At 39.3% G+C, this 12,198-nt stretch overlaps 1 protein-coding gene across 1 annotated transcript in view; it reads left to right on the top strand.

Annotated features, from left to right (window-relative positions):
- Positions 1 to 12,198, top strand: part of SCAPER (S-phase cyclin A associated protein in the ER) — a 312,499-nt gene that overhangs the window by 86,257 nt on the left and 214,044 nt on the right. Inside the window, exons 10-14 of the mRNA XM_040969720.1 lie at positions 2,620 to 2,847; positions 7,037 to 7,207; positions 8,275 to 8,350; positions 8,546 to 8,663; positions 8,931 to 9,042. Of these exons, the coding sequence (XP_040825654.1) occupies positions 2,620 to 2,847; positions 7,037 to 7,207; positions 8,275 to 8,350; positions 8,546 to 8,663; positions 8,931 to 9,042 (705 nt within the window). The remainder of the gene's footprint in view (positions 1 to 2,619; positions 2,848 to 7,036; positions 7,208 to 8,274; positions 8,351 to 8,545; positions 8,664 to 8,930; positions 9,043 to 12,198) is intronic.

Below are 12,198 nucleotides of genomic sequence, written 5' to 3'. Positions count from 1 at the left end.
TATGCAGTAAAAAAGCAGAATAATATTGGACTTTTAGAAATAATTGCTATAAGAAATTTATTTTTTGAATAATTTTACTGTTGCTAAAATATTTCAGAATAGATATCTGTTGATGGTAGCCAAGGTGATACTATTTGTTTTCTCCAGTGTCATTCTAAAAATGGAATTAACATATTTCTAGCTTTTCTTGACATTATTTTGTAGTTTAATTTTGACTTCATTATATAAATGATACTGACTTTTTAGTAAATATGGTTGACTCTATGTAAACATCAGTAATGCTAATATAAATATTTCCAAGAAGATTATAAACCATGGTCAGTGACGTATAAATAATTTTGATAGTAATATAAACAGTGAGATGCAATTTCAATAATGCTTATGCTGAAATCAACACTTTGGGACACTTCAGTTTCTGACCATTAGTAGAATTTTTGAAGTAGTTTATAGGACTTAGCCAAGTTTAGCATTTTTATAAAGAATTAATCAAACGGGGTTTTATTGCTGCTGGAATGTTTATCTAGTGTTTATTTAAGAACTGATGTGAGTGGGTTTCAAGTTCACAATTTTAGATTTGAGTTCTTAAACTTGGAGTGTAATTGGAAAACACACCACCATTCTTTTCTCTCCACATTAAATAGTAAAACTATGGGCTTGGTCTCATTTTATTTTTAACTTTATCTCTGAAGATACATTAGTTTTGTAGTTCTTGATTAGTTAAAAACTTAGTTTTTGGTGTTTTCCAGCTATAATAATGCATAGGAAATTTCATTGTAAATGAAACAATTAGTGAAATAACATACCTTTGGTAGCTCATTGTGTATATCGTGCTTTAATATCTTTGGTTGGTTTGCTTGACTGCCTTCAACCACAATGTCCTTCAAAATACCAGATAAATAGTCTTACCATGCCTGAAAGTTAGAAGGGATCTTTTTTTATTTTTAAAGATTTTATGTGTTCTTATTGAAAAGTCAAATATAGAGAGGAGAGAGAGAGGGAGGAAGATCTTCCATCCAGTGATTCATTCCCCATGTGACCGCAGTGGCTGGTGCTGAGCCAATCCAAAGCCAGGAGCCAGGAACTTCCTCCAGATCTCCCGCACGGGTGCAGGGTCCTAAGTCCTTGGGCCATCCTTGACTGCTTTCCCAGGCCACAAGCAGCAAGCTAGATGGGAAGTGGGGCTACTAGGATTAGAACCGGCGCCCATATGAGATGCTGGCATGTTTAAGGCAAGGACCTCAGCCGCAGAATGGGCAGAAGGGATATTAAAAACTGCCTAGCACTTGCCCAGTACGGATGAGGGAACAGAGGCCAAGGTCCTGTGAGCAGTTTTCTGCCCCCAGACTCTTATGTCTTGACTTGAGGGTTCCTTCCTGTACAATGACATCACTTTATTTACTGAGCACACACTTTCTTACATTTTAAATAACACAATTTGAGGTTAAACACTGGTTTATGCTGCTTATCTCTTGTTCAAGTTTTTATCTTGGTTTTGGCTACACTGTGGCTGAAATTGGCAATTTTGTTTACTTTAAACATGCTGTAATGGAGTGTGCTTGATTAGTCAGAAATAGATTCCCTGGACATATTTAAAAGCTTGCTCTTATCTTTCCAATAGAGTGGAGTGATTGAGTAGCTTAGGGGTCATCTCTCTAGGTAGACTCTACAGTTGGGCTGCAGGGATTTCATAGCCAAACATTATTTCAGAATTCATAGAAGTCATTTTGCTTACTGAAATATTATAATAATAAAATTTCACCCCATGATTTTTAAAAATAATATACAATAAAGTTATGATAAACTTTATAGCATACATAAACAGTAATCATCAGCATGTTCTTGAATGTAGATGAAATAAAAAATTTGATATGAATGCTGTTTTAAATGTATTAACATGAAAAAATGATTGGATGGTGACCTAAGCCATTGCTTTTTTTAAAGATTGTTTTCGCATTTCTTTTTGATGAGATGTTAGCTGTTCATGAGAGAGGAATCTGTAGAATCAGGAGGTGTTCATGCCCTCTGAAGCCCAAGGCCCCCCCCCCCGGTGCCTTGCAGGGTTGGATGGGCACTGTGGCACATGTGTCTCTCTCACGTCTGAGAGGTGGGATCGTGTTCCAGCTGCATCTTTTGTGAAGATGCTCTGAGGTCATGTTTCTGTTTACTGGACCGAGTAAGTTTTATGTCTTTGAATAAAGTGCCTCACAGTAAATTTGTCAAAATAGGATTTTGAGATTATTTTTTAAATATTCTCATTTGTTATTAAGCACACTTTGTAAAAGAGCTCTCAGTTGTGTAGGACACACGATTGTTATGTGTGACCATATTTCTTTTGTAATGGATTTTAAAGGCTTACCAGAAAGTGGCTTACCTTGTAATATAATTACAGTCTATATTGCTTACTTTCTTAGAGTGCTTTAGGTAAAGCTGGTGGTACTTCCTGATTTCCTTGTTTGCCCACACTAGAGGCATACAAGAAGGGGCTTGGGATGCCTGCTAGGTGCTGCTTCACAGTTGCGATGGTAGGCAGAACCAGCTCCTACCTAGCATTGTGGTTGGTGAGCACTTTTTTTTTTTTTTTTATCATCTCTGATTCATTCTTTCAATCTGTCTTGTTAGTTCACAGTGCCTGCACTGGATGATGTCAAGAATTCTGGCAGTAGTCAGGATACGTCTGTGCAAACTCCTGGAGCGCCTGCCGTTTGCGTGGAGGAGCGTGTGTCAGTTATCCGGCAAGCCGACACACCCCCTTTGGGGATAAAGGAAGATAAGCTTGCAGTGGAAAAAACAAGGATAGAAAATGAAATGGACCCTTCAGATATTTCAAATGTGAGTGCTGCTAACTTGGTAAGAACAATTTATCAGAGTTCTGAGGAGATACAGTGAGGAGACCTGACATCCAAAAGCACAAACTTATATTTGTTCCTTTCTACTTTGTAAAAGACGTTTTTATATAGGATTAGGTATGTTATTTCACTCCAACATTTCCTTACAATAATCTTTTGATACAGTGAAGATTCTTCTTGTTTTACAGAAGGTGAGTCTGTTCATTTATTTAAAATCATTTAATTTGTGATTAGCCTAGCATTATAGAACTAAACCATGAACAAGAAAGTCTTTCAGGCAGTGTTTGGTGTTCTGATAAGAAGCGAACTGGACTCAGTTTTAAAGATTTGCCCAATAGAACACTTAAAGTGACTTGCAGTTGGTCTCTAAGATGAAACTTATTTGCTATCCCTTTTCCAGAATTTCTAAATATGCATTGCTGATTTATAGGTTATACCGTGCAAAGGGTGACTGCTTAGTTTTGTCCTTTCCCTCCTGTAGCTAACTTTAGCATTAAGATTTGTGACTGTGGCAGATAATCCAGAACAGCTCATGTTAGTTGTATTGGCAGCTTTCTAAAGAAATAGGCACATATGGACAGGTGAAAAATATTAGTCCAGTTTTGTTTTTTGGAAAACTGCTGCTATGTACTGAATTTCTGCTAAGACTTAGTGCTGTGCAGAAAGACTTTTTTCAGCAGGTAATACAAAATGAAATTATGATCTTAAAAAGATAACACTGGATCTAGGTGAAACTTGGTGTGGGTTGTTCATGGGAAGAATAAGAAAATAAGGGCTATTATGATAAACAGATATTTAGATATCTTCAGTAAAGTAGGCCAGTTCTTGTGTCTTTTGGTCACGAACATTTTAAAAGACAACGTAATTATGAGTGAATAATTAATGACTTTAAAATATAAGATAAGAAATTCATCATGTTTATATTTTTCTTTTCCAGCAGTGTGTCATATTAAGTGTTTTTTCTGCAGTTTGATACTGTGGGAATGATATTTCTGAAGGAAAAAAAAAACATTGTTAAAAGAAGCATAAGTTGCTTGCTGAAAATCATTTTTTTCATCACTTTTGTTTTGACTGCATGTATTAGTGTATAATCTTATTGCAGTTATTAAAACCCTTGGTTATTTTCAGGGTCAAATTTACGTACTTATGAAAAAGTTTTGTTTTAAATATGGATATTTGTGTATTCTTAGAGTAGTTTTAAGTGAACCAAGAGGCTTTTTTTAAAAATTGTGGTTTGAGCTGATGTAGATATTTCTGTTTTGGCTAAACCCCTTCTGTAGTTTTCAGGTAGAGAATGACAGCAAGGTCCTACAGAGGTGAGAAGACTGTGTTTGCCCTTCCATTTCACTGCAGTGTAGTTTCACAGCTGATCAAAGCCGAAAAGAAAATAAACAAAATGTGTATTTCACTTCTTTAAGAAACTGCAGCAAAAATGACTATGAGAATTTTTCTACTTTGGGTTAACTTTTCCAGCATTGTAAAAAAAATGCACTCTGAGTTTTATATATTTACTAACGTTTTCAAGTAAAATTTGGGCATTTCCAAAATAATGATGCATGCAGATATTTGTTTGAGTTTGGTCATGTGAAAATAGTTGGAATTATGTTCCAGATAACGGAACCACATTGTAGTCTGTAAGTGCTTCTCGGTTAGAATCTTTAGGGGTCTTCAGTTAGTAATTAAATAGAGGTGTTATGTTCTAGGAAGCATACACTTCAGAGAAGAGACAGGGAAATTCAAGGAGACCTTCCCTTCTGCAGTCCTAATTATACTGTTTGGAACTTGTGGTTAGCTGTGATACGGATGTGGTGCCTTAGCTAGAGTTACTGTCTGTTGGGGGGCAGGATCAGAATTTTGAAAGAAAAGTTTGTGGTACACAGGAATAGTCTTCTCTTCATTTCCTCACCAAATTCTGTTCTTGAGGAACGAGTTTTATGTATTTTATGGAGACGAATTGGAGTAGGGAGAACTTTAAAAGAAGTGCCAGTGCCACCAGCCCTACCCAGACCACTTAGCTAAGCTGGGCTTCTGCGTTTCAGGTTAGCTTTGTGGAAGGAAGGTGTATTTCAGATTAGCTTTGTGGAAGGATAGTTGATTTTTAATGAACCCCCTTGCATTTAAAATGTCCGCACGAAGACATTCTGACTGGTGTTGGGGCCTTTGGCACCCCTGGGGCAGTGAGGAGGACTGATTGTCCCCTGAAGTTTTTCTGTTCCCCTGGGAGTCCCTTCTTTCTACCCTCTCCCATATCGGCTTCTCTGGTGAATACCATTGCCTTCCCCCACCCCCGCCACTGTATATTACTTTGTCTTAGGAATGTCGAGCTTCATTTATGTAGCTGTGTGCTCAGGGTTCCGTTCTTTCTTGACTGTATATGATTCAGTATATTGATCCATTTGCTTACAGCCATGCATAGCTTCTGTCCTTGTTGTTGGTGGTGTCACCAACATTTATATCCACTTCTCTATGCAAGCATGGGTGCTGCTCCCCTGGGGAATTGGCCTGGCCCAGTATGTAGGGTCTCCATAGCCCTACCAATCTTTCTGTCTGCTTGTTCTGTCAGGTGAGAGAGAGGTCTTAAAATCTCTGAATGTAACTGAAAATTTGTTCCTTCTCCTAGAACAGCTTTATTGCTTTCCTTGATGTAATACACATTCGATGTTTCCAATGAAGTATTTTTCAGTGCATTCACAGCACTGTACATCTGCTCCCATCCTCATTTTTGTGGTATTCTCATCACTTGAGAAAGCAGCTCAGTACTTGTTAAAAGCCACTCCCTTTTCCTCACCTCCACCGTCCCATTCCTAGATGGTCCAGGCTGACCTGTTTCGGAGATTTCATAGAAGCAGATTGTAGTATGTGGTTCTTTGTGACTGACTTCTTGCACTTAGGGTAATGTTGTAGAAGTTCGTCCCTGTTGTTGCCTATCTCAGTACTTCTTTTTATGCCCCAGCAGTATTCCACTGTGTGGTACCATTCATCAGCTGATGGATGTTTACCTGGTGGTTCCCACTACATCATTGAACGGGGGTGTGGCTTTAAATATTTGCATGTGAGTTTTTGTGTGTACCTCTGTTTTATTTGTTTTGGACTTGCTGTTGTGTGTAGGAGTGGAATTGCTGAGTCATGTAACTCTGTTTAACCTTTCCAAGAACTATCAGGCTTCTCACTTAAGGTGATTGCACCATTTTACATTCTCAGTAATTTTATTTATTTTGCACAATACTACCAGTGTTTCCTCCCGTTAAGTTCATAAAGATGTAGGATTATTTAATCTGCTGCATTAATAGGTATCTTCATTACTATGAAATGTTCTTTAACCATGTGATTTTTTTTATACTGTAAAATTTGTGTCTGCTATTCATACTTAAATTTTCTTTGAATTAGTGTAATCTTTTATTTGTAATCTGTGTTCTTAATTTAAATCAGGATTATAAAAAGCATACATAGGGGTTTTCCCTTTTTATCCAGTTTTATAGTTTCTGTCCATTAAATTGGGGTCTTCGGACAATTTGCATGTAATAGCATTATGAAGGTTTTTTAGAACTGCCTCTGTTTTTTCTGTCACCCATGTGTTCTTTGATTTCTTTTTCCCTTTCCTTTGTATCATTTCTCAATAAGTATGACCACTTGATTATTTCAGTGTTTGTTTTAGGATTTATATTATCTTTTCATCTTACAGAGATTCAACAATGTATTATTTTGAAATGTATTCTTTGATTCTAATGCATATCTTAAGTTAGTTAAATATGTTCAAAATGAATCATTGCTGTTGTAGCATATTTTCTTTCCCTGTTTCCATTATGGTATGCCAGTTTTGTTTTACATTTAGTGAGCATAGTTGATCCTTGGCTGTTCTGAGATTTTAGGACCCTAATGAAATTCACACTGTCACTAATAATACCTGTTATTTATGTAACTCCATGGTCACTCATTCATAGCAGCCAGCTAAAGAAGGTAAGCCATGGATTATTGTCCCAATTAATGGAATACCACTGGGTACCTGCTCTTAAGTGCCTGTGTACCTCATAGCTCACAAGTGGTTGAGTTTGTTTTGAACCCCAGGTTTTATAATTGTAGGTCGGTGCTATTTTACGTGTTATGAGTTTTTGACTAGAGCAAAAAGAAACGGTGACTCAGTTTCCAGTTGAGTTATGATTCTTCTGGCCTATTTCTGTTTTACCTTCTAGTCAATGGCAGAGGTCCTTGCTAAAAAGGAAGAGTTGGCAGATCGGCTGGAAAAGGCCAATGAGGAAGCCATTGCCAGCGCCATTGCTGAGGAGGAACAGCTGACGAGAGAGATTGAGGCAGAAGAGAACAATGACATCAACATCGAGACAGACAACGACAGCGATTTCTCGGTGAGTTTCTGACTGTGACACAGCTGAGGAGTGTGCAGAAAGAGAACGCCAAGGGCCACAAAAATCTAGAGTCCAAAAGATTGTCAGAAATATAATAAAAAATCAAAAAAAAAATCTAGAGTCCATTTAATCTGTTATGTGTAAAGCTCACAGTATAGTTGGTCTCACTTGGTGATAATTATAATCAGCATTTGTATTCTCTGATTTAGATTCACACAGGAAATAATGCTAATATTTTGGAGTGTCTTACTAAGCATTGTCTCATGCAGTACGGTTGACAAGTTGAAGATTGTTATTCACATTGTACAAATCAAGGAATTTATTCTCACACAGAGTTAGAACTCAGCATTGCTTGTAATTTATAGATATTGTACTTTATGTACTCACTGATCTCAAAGTATTCACTGCCTTACTATCACTACATGCTCAACAAATAATCCTGGGTTCTGTCAAGGTGTGCTGTATAGACAATATGTCCATGTTTATGTCATGAGAACATAGTCAGTGTATTTCTTTTGAAATTTATTTGACTTGGCTAGTAGTTTCCTAAAATGTATAGGCTATGATATTTTTTTTAAAATTATTTATTTATCTATTTGAAAGGCTGAGTTACATAAAGAGAGGAAGAGCAAGAGCATGAGTGAGAGAAAGAGAGAGAGTATTTCTATCTGCTGGTTCATTCTCCCGGTGGCTTCAGTAGCTGGGACTAGGCTTAACTGAAGCCAGGAGCCAGGAACTCCATCTGGTCTCATACACATGCAGGACCCAAGGACTTGGGCCATTCTCTGCTGCTTTCCCAGGCACATTAGCTGGAAGCTGGATCCGAAATTGAATAGCCAGATCTTGAACCTGGTATTGCAGGCAGCAGCTTAACTTGATTTGCCACAATGCCACACCAGCCCTATAGCTATGATATTTTAATTTGGCATCTGTGTAGCTTTATTTCTGGTTTTGAACCACTGGTTAAAATAAGTATGTTTAGACAGGAAAAGATCATGTTTAAGGAATTTTTTTAGGATTGTTAACTATGTTGAAAATGATACTTGTCAATATCCCTTATATTTTAGGCCAGCATGGGCAGTGGGAGTGTATCTTTCTGTGGAATGTCTATGGACTGGAACGATGTTCTTGCAGATTATGAAGGTACTTTGTGTGTGTGTTTGCCTGTATTTGATCTGAAGGTTCAGTGGGATAAAATGGATTATTTTGTTTTGTGCAGTTTTTCTATAATATAAATAATTCAAGAAGGAATGCTGTTGCCTTTTCAAAATCTTTAAATGTTGGTTTCAGAGACCTTTGTGGTTAGACTGTAACACTGGCCTTCCTTTCTGTGGACAGCTCGTGAATCTTGGCGCCAGAATACCTCCTGGGGGGATATCGTAGAGGAGGAGCCTGCTCGACCCCCAGGACATGGAATCCACATGCATGAGAAGCTTTCCTCACCCTCTCGTAAAAGGTCTGCCGCTTGGAGACCCACCCACTCGTGCAGGGTTGGAGAGGAGGGAGGCAGCCATGCTGGACGATGGCGCTGAATTGTTGCCTGACCTTTTAAGGCACAGTACTTTAGGAACGTTCCAGACCAATTGAAAAGTGACAGCACTCTCCCGAAATGTTCTGCTGAAGCTGGTTTTGTGTACTCTAAGGACTTTGAAGTCTGCACAACACTATTTTTGGCTTTATAACGTAAACATTGTGTCTCTTGTCCATTTGTTTGTATTAATAGAACAATAGCAGAATCTAAGAAGAAACATGAAGAAAAACAAATGAAAGCCCAGCAGCTAAGAGAAAAGTTACGTGAAGAGAAAACTTTAAAGCTTCAGAAATTGTTAGAGAGGGTGAGGTTTGTTTGTTTGTTTTTGGAATTTATAATAAGTTGATGGACTTTATTTTTCTTCTGGTCTGAGAGAAACTGAAAGAACCCTGAGAATAATATCATTTGTTATAAAATAAATGCATTGGTACCATTTTATTACAGAAAGCTAATGCTAAAGAAAGAAAAGGATTGGTCATTTTTAAATTACCCAGTATTTGATATTTAGTAGCGTTGGCATGGATTTTTGAAGCTGTGTTTTGTCCTTTTCCATTTTCCCTGTTTCTTGTTTTATTTAAAGGAGTTTATGTATTTGAAAGGCAGAAAGGAAGACTGACACAGGGAAGGAGAGGGATCTTCTTTCGCTGGATTGTTCTGGAAATGGCCGAAGCATCTGAGTTTGGGCCAGGCTGGAGCTAGGAGCCAGGAACTCTGCCTGGGTCTTCCAGACTGGATTGTCTTCTGCTGCCCTCCCTGGCTCATTAGGAGGAAGTGGATTGGCCACAGAGTATCCGTGATTGGAGCTAGCTCTCAGCTGTGGGATGCTGGTGTCACAGGCAGCAGCTTCATGTTTTGCACCAAAGCAATGGCCCCATCCATTAGCCATGTTCATTAAAGGGTGTCCTTGAAGAGTCTTGTCCGAAGTGTAAAATGATCATAGGACAGTTTTGAGCCCAAGATGATCAGGATTTTGTTGTGAGCTGTGGCCAGGGTTCAGCCTGTGCTGCGCTCTGTTTCATATTTCTGTAGAGATGTACCTGTGGCAAATCTCCTCAGCCACTGGGTGCAAGCAGCCACTCCGGCCTCCAGTTGTTGTCATTGTTTGTGCATGTAATGATAGCCCTGTGTACATGTATACACACTGCTCCCACTATAACATACAGTCCTGCAGCTAAACTCAGGGCTGTATGTGTCACGAGACGTGGCCCTGCTGCTATGTTCCTTTTCTGCTACCTATCCCAATATGCTTGGAGGTCAACACAGACATGCTGATGATTATAGCAGCTCTCATGGCTACTGTGAACAGCCAGAACCTGTTGGAGTCAGAGAACATGTAGTTCCTGGGCCGGTGTGACAGTCCACTCCTGCATGCCCCTGCCTCATGCCTCCTCCACTTCCTTCTCTAGGATATTCCTATTGGAACAAGTCCATCAAGTTTGGAAAACACGACAGCTCCTTCAGATGTGCAGGCAGCAGTGCAGGGATACAACGGGCTTCAGTGAAAAAAACAAATGTTTGGTCACCAGTTAAAATAAATGCAGCTCTTAAAATTGCCTGGCAAGATGTTCAGTGTAGTTGCTCTCAAGATGGTCAGTGAGATAAAAGATGATCGCTGCAGGTAGTTAGAAAGTTAGGAAAATTGTACAGGAACAAATAAATATGAAAAATTAAAAAAGAAACCAGCAGAGAATCTGGAGTTAAATAATACAGTGGTTAAATGAAATACTGAGATAGAAAACTTCAGCAGCCAGCTTGATCACCAGAGGAAAGAGAGAATCTGAAGATAGGGATTTATAGTTATCCAGAAAGAGGAGAAAAAAAGCAGTGAAAAATAATGAAGATAAGTTATTGGATTATGGGAAATATCATTGAACATACAGATACACTATAAAATGATAGAAGGAAGAAGGAGTGCAACTTTTTTAAAAAAGAACCAGTAACCCAAATTTGCCAAATCTGTGCAGAGTAGTAGATACCTAGTCTAGAATCCATAAAACACAAGTAAGTTCAAGATAAATAAATTCAAACCAAGGTTCATTATAATTAAGTTATGAGCTTTGATATCAGCAAGAGCAGAGTGACTTGTCACACAGATGGAGCCCCCTCATACATAAAACTGAGAATAAATTTCTCAGGAGAAACCTTTCCCACCACGAGCCGGTGGGGTACAATGTCTTTAAAATACTGAAGTGGCCAACCAAGAATCCCTTACCTTGCAAAGTTGTACTTCACAGGAAGAGGAGAGAGTCTTTCCAAGAGACATGAAAATAGAGGGAAATTTTTCCTCACTAGATGTGCCTTAAAAGAAATGTTTAATGGAGCTTTTAAAATGGAATCAGAAACATGATTAAGTATGAAACCATACAGAAGTCTCACACAGGCAAATTCATAGAAACACCATACACAGCATCTGGGATCTAAAAACACTGCATTCCGGGGAGAAAGCGGGATGGCAGTTATGAGGCCAGGAGGAGCGGGGAGCTGCACTGACGCTGCTCAGAGTACAAGTTATGCAAAGAGCATGATTCTGGAGAGGTGCAGTGACATGCCCACAATCAACACCACAAAAGCTGGCTTTATTCTGCTCTTTTTCACTAGAAGGAGTGTTAAGGCTATGTGACATAAACTTATTAGTGAGGCAAGCTCATTTTGAGCAGTCGTAGAAGGGAGCATCAGCAGGGCACTGTTTTTTGTCGAAGGCAGTGGGCTTGTGCAGCCCCATGGTTACTGATCCTTGTACTGTCATGCAGGGAATGTGGACTCTGGAGATGGCCAGTCCAGTTCAAGTCTGAGTTGACCTCAGTATGAGCCCTGATGCTCTGGGCAATTGCGTCATTGCATTTCAGTGTCTGTCTGTCAGACCAACAGAATGCCTTGTAAGGCTTAGGTGAGGCAAGTGCATGAAGCAGCACAGAGCTAGGACGGGCATTACTCAGCACATGGTATGTCTTTCTGCAGTGTTCCCAGTCCACAGTGGTCTACTCATGATTCTTGGGACTCTGATGAGATTGCATCCAATCTTTCTGTCAGAGTGGTAGTTATCAGGGCTACAGGATCCACTTCCAACTCTTATTTGGTTATTTGCCAGCCCCAGGTCCCCTCTGACTGTCCAAGTCCAGGAATCATTGTGACACGGCCGCTAGTTTCCCCATAGAAAGTAACCTGGGAGAATGAGTGAGGGGAGGGAGACAGAAAGAGGAGAAAGATGGAAAGAGTGTGGAGGAGGTGAGAGGAAGAGAGGGACTGAGCCAGAGGGTTGATGACGTGGAAGCTGCAGTCTTTTATGTCATTGCTGCTGTTGTGTTCTTTTGCTTATTCCTGGTACTGTATGGGAAGAGACTGCTCAAGTGGCTTACCATGTAGGCCACCCATCACACCTGCCTAATACAGGGTAGCCAAAGGTGCAGGCCTGCCATGTTACAGTAAGTGAGCCCCTTTGCTGCCATCTGGCACTTGACAG

This window comes from Ochotona curzoniae, unplaced genomic scaffold (genome assembly GCF_017591425.1).
Source record: "Ochotona curzoniae isolate NIBS_2020 unplaced genomic scaffold, NIBS_Ocur_1.0 scaffold_4701, whole genome shotgun sequence".
NCBI classification, from domain to species: Eukaryota; Metazoa; Chordata; class Mammalia; order Lagomorpha; family Ochotonidae; genus Ochotona; species Ochotona curzoniae.
Note: the sequence above shows the minus strand (reverse complement) of the source record. Positions and strands in the feature narration are given on the sequence as shown.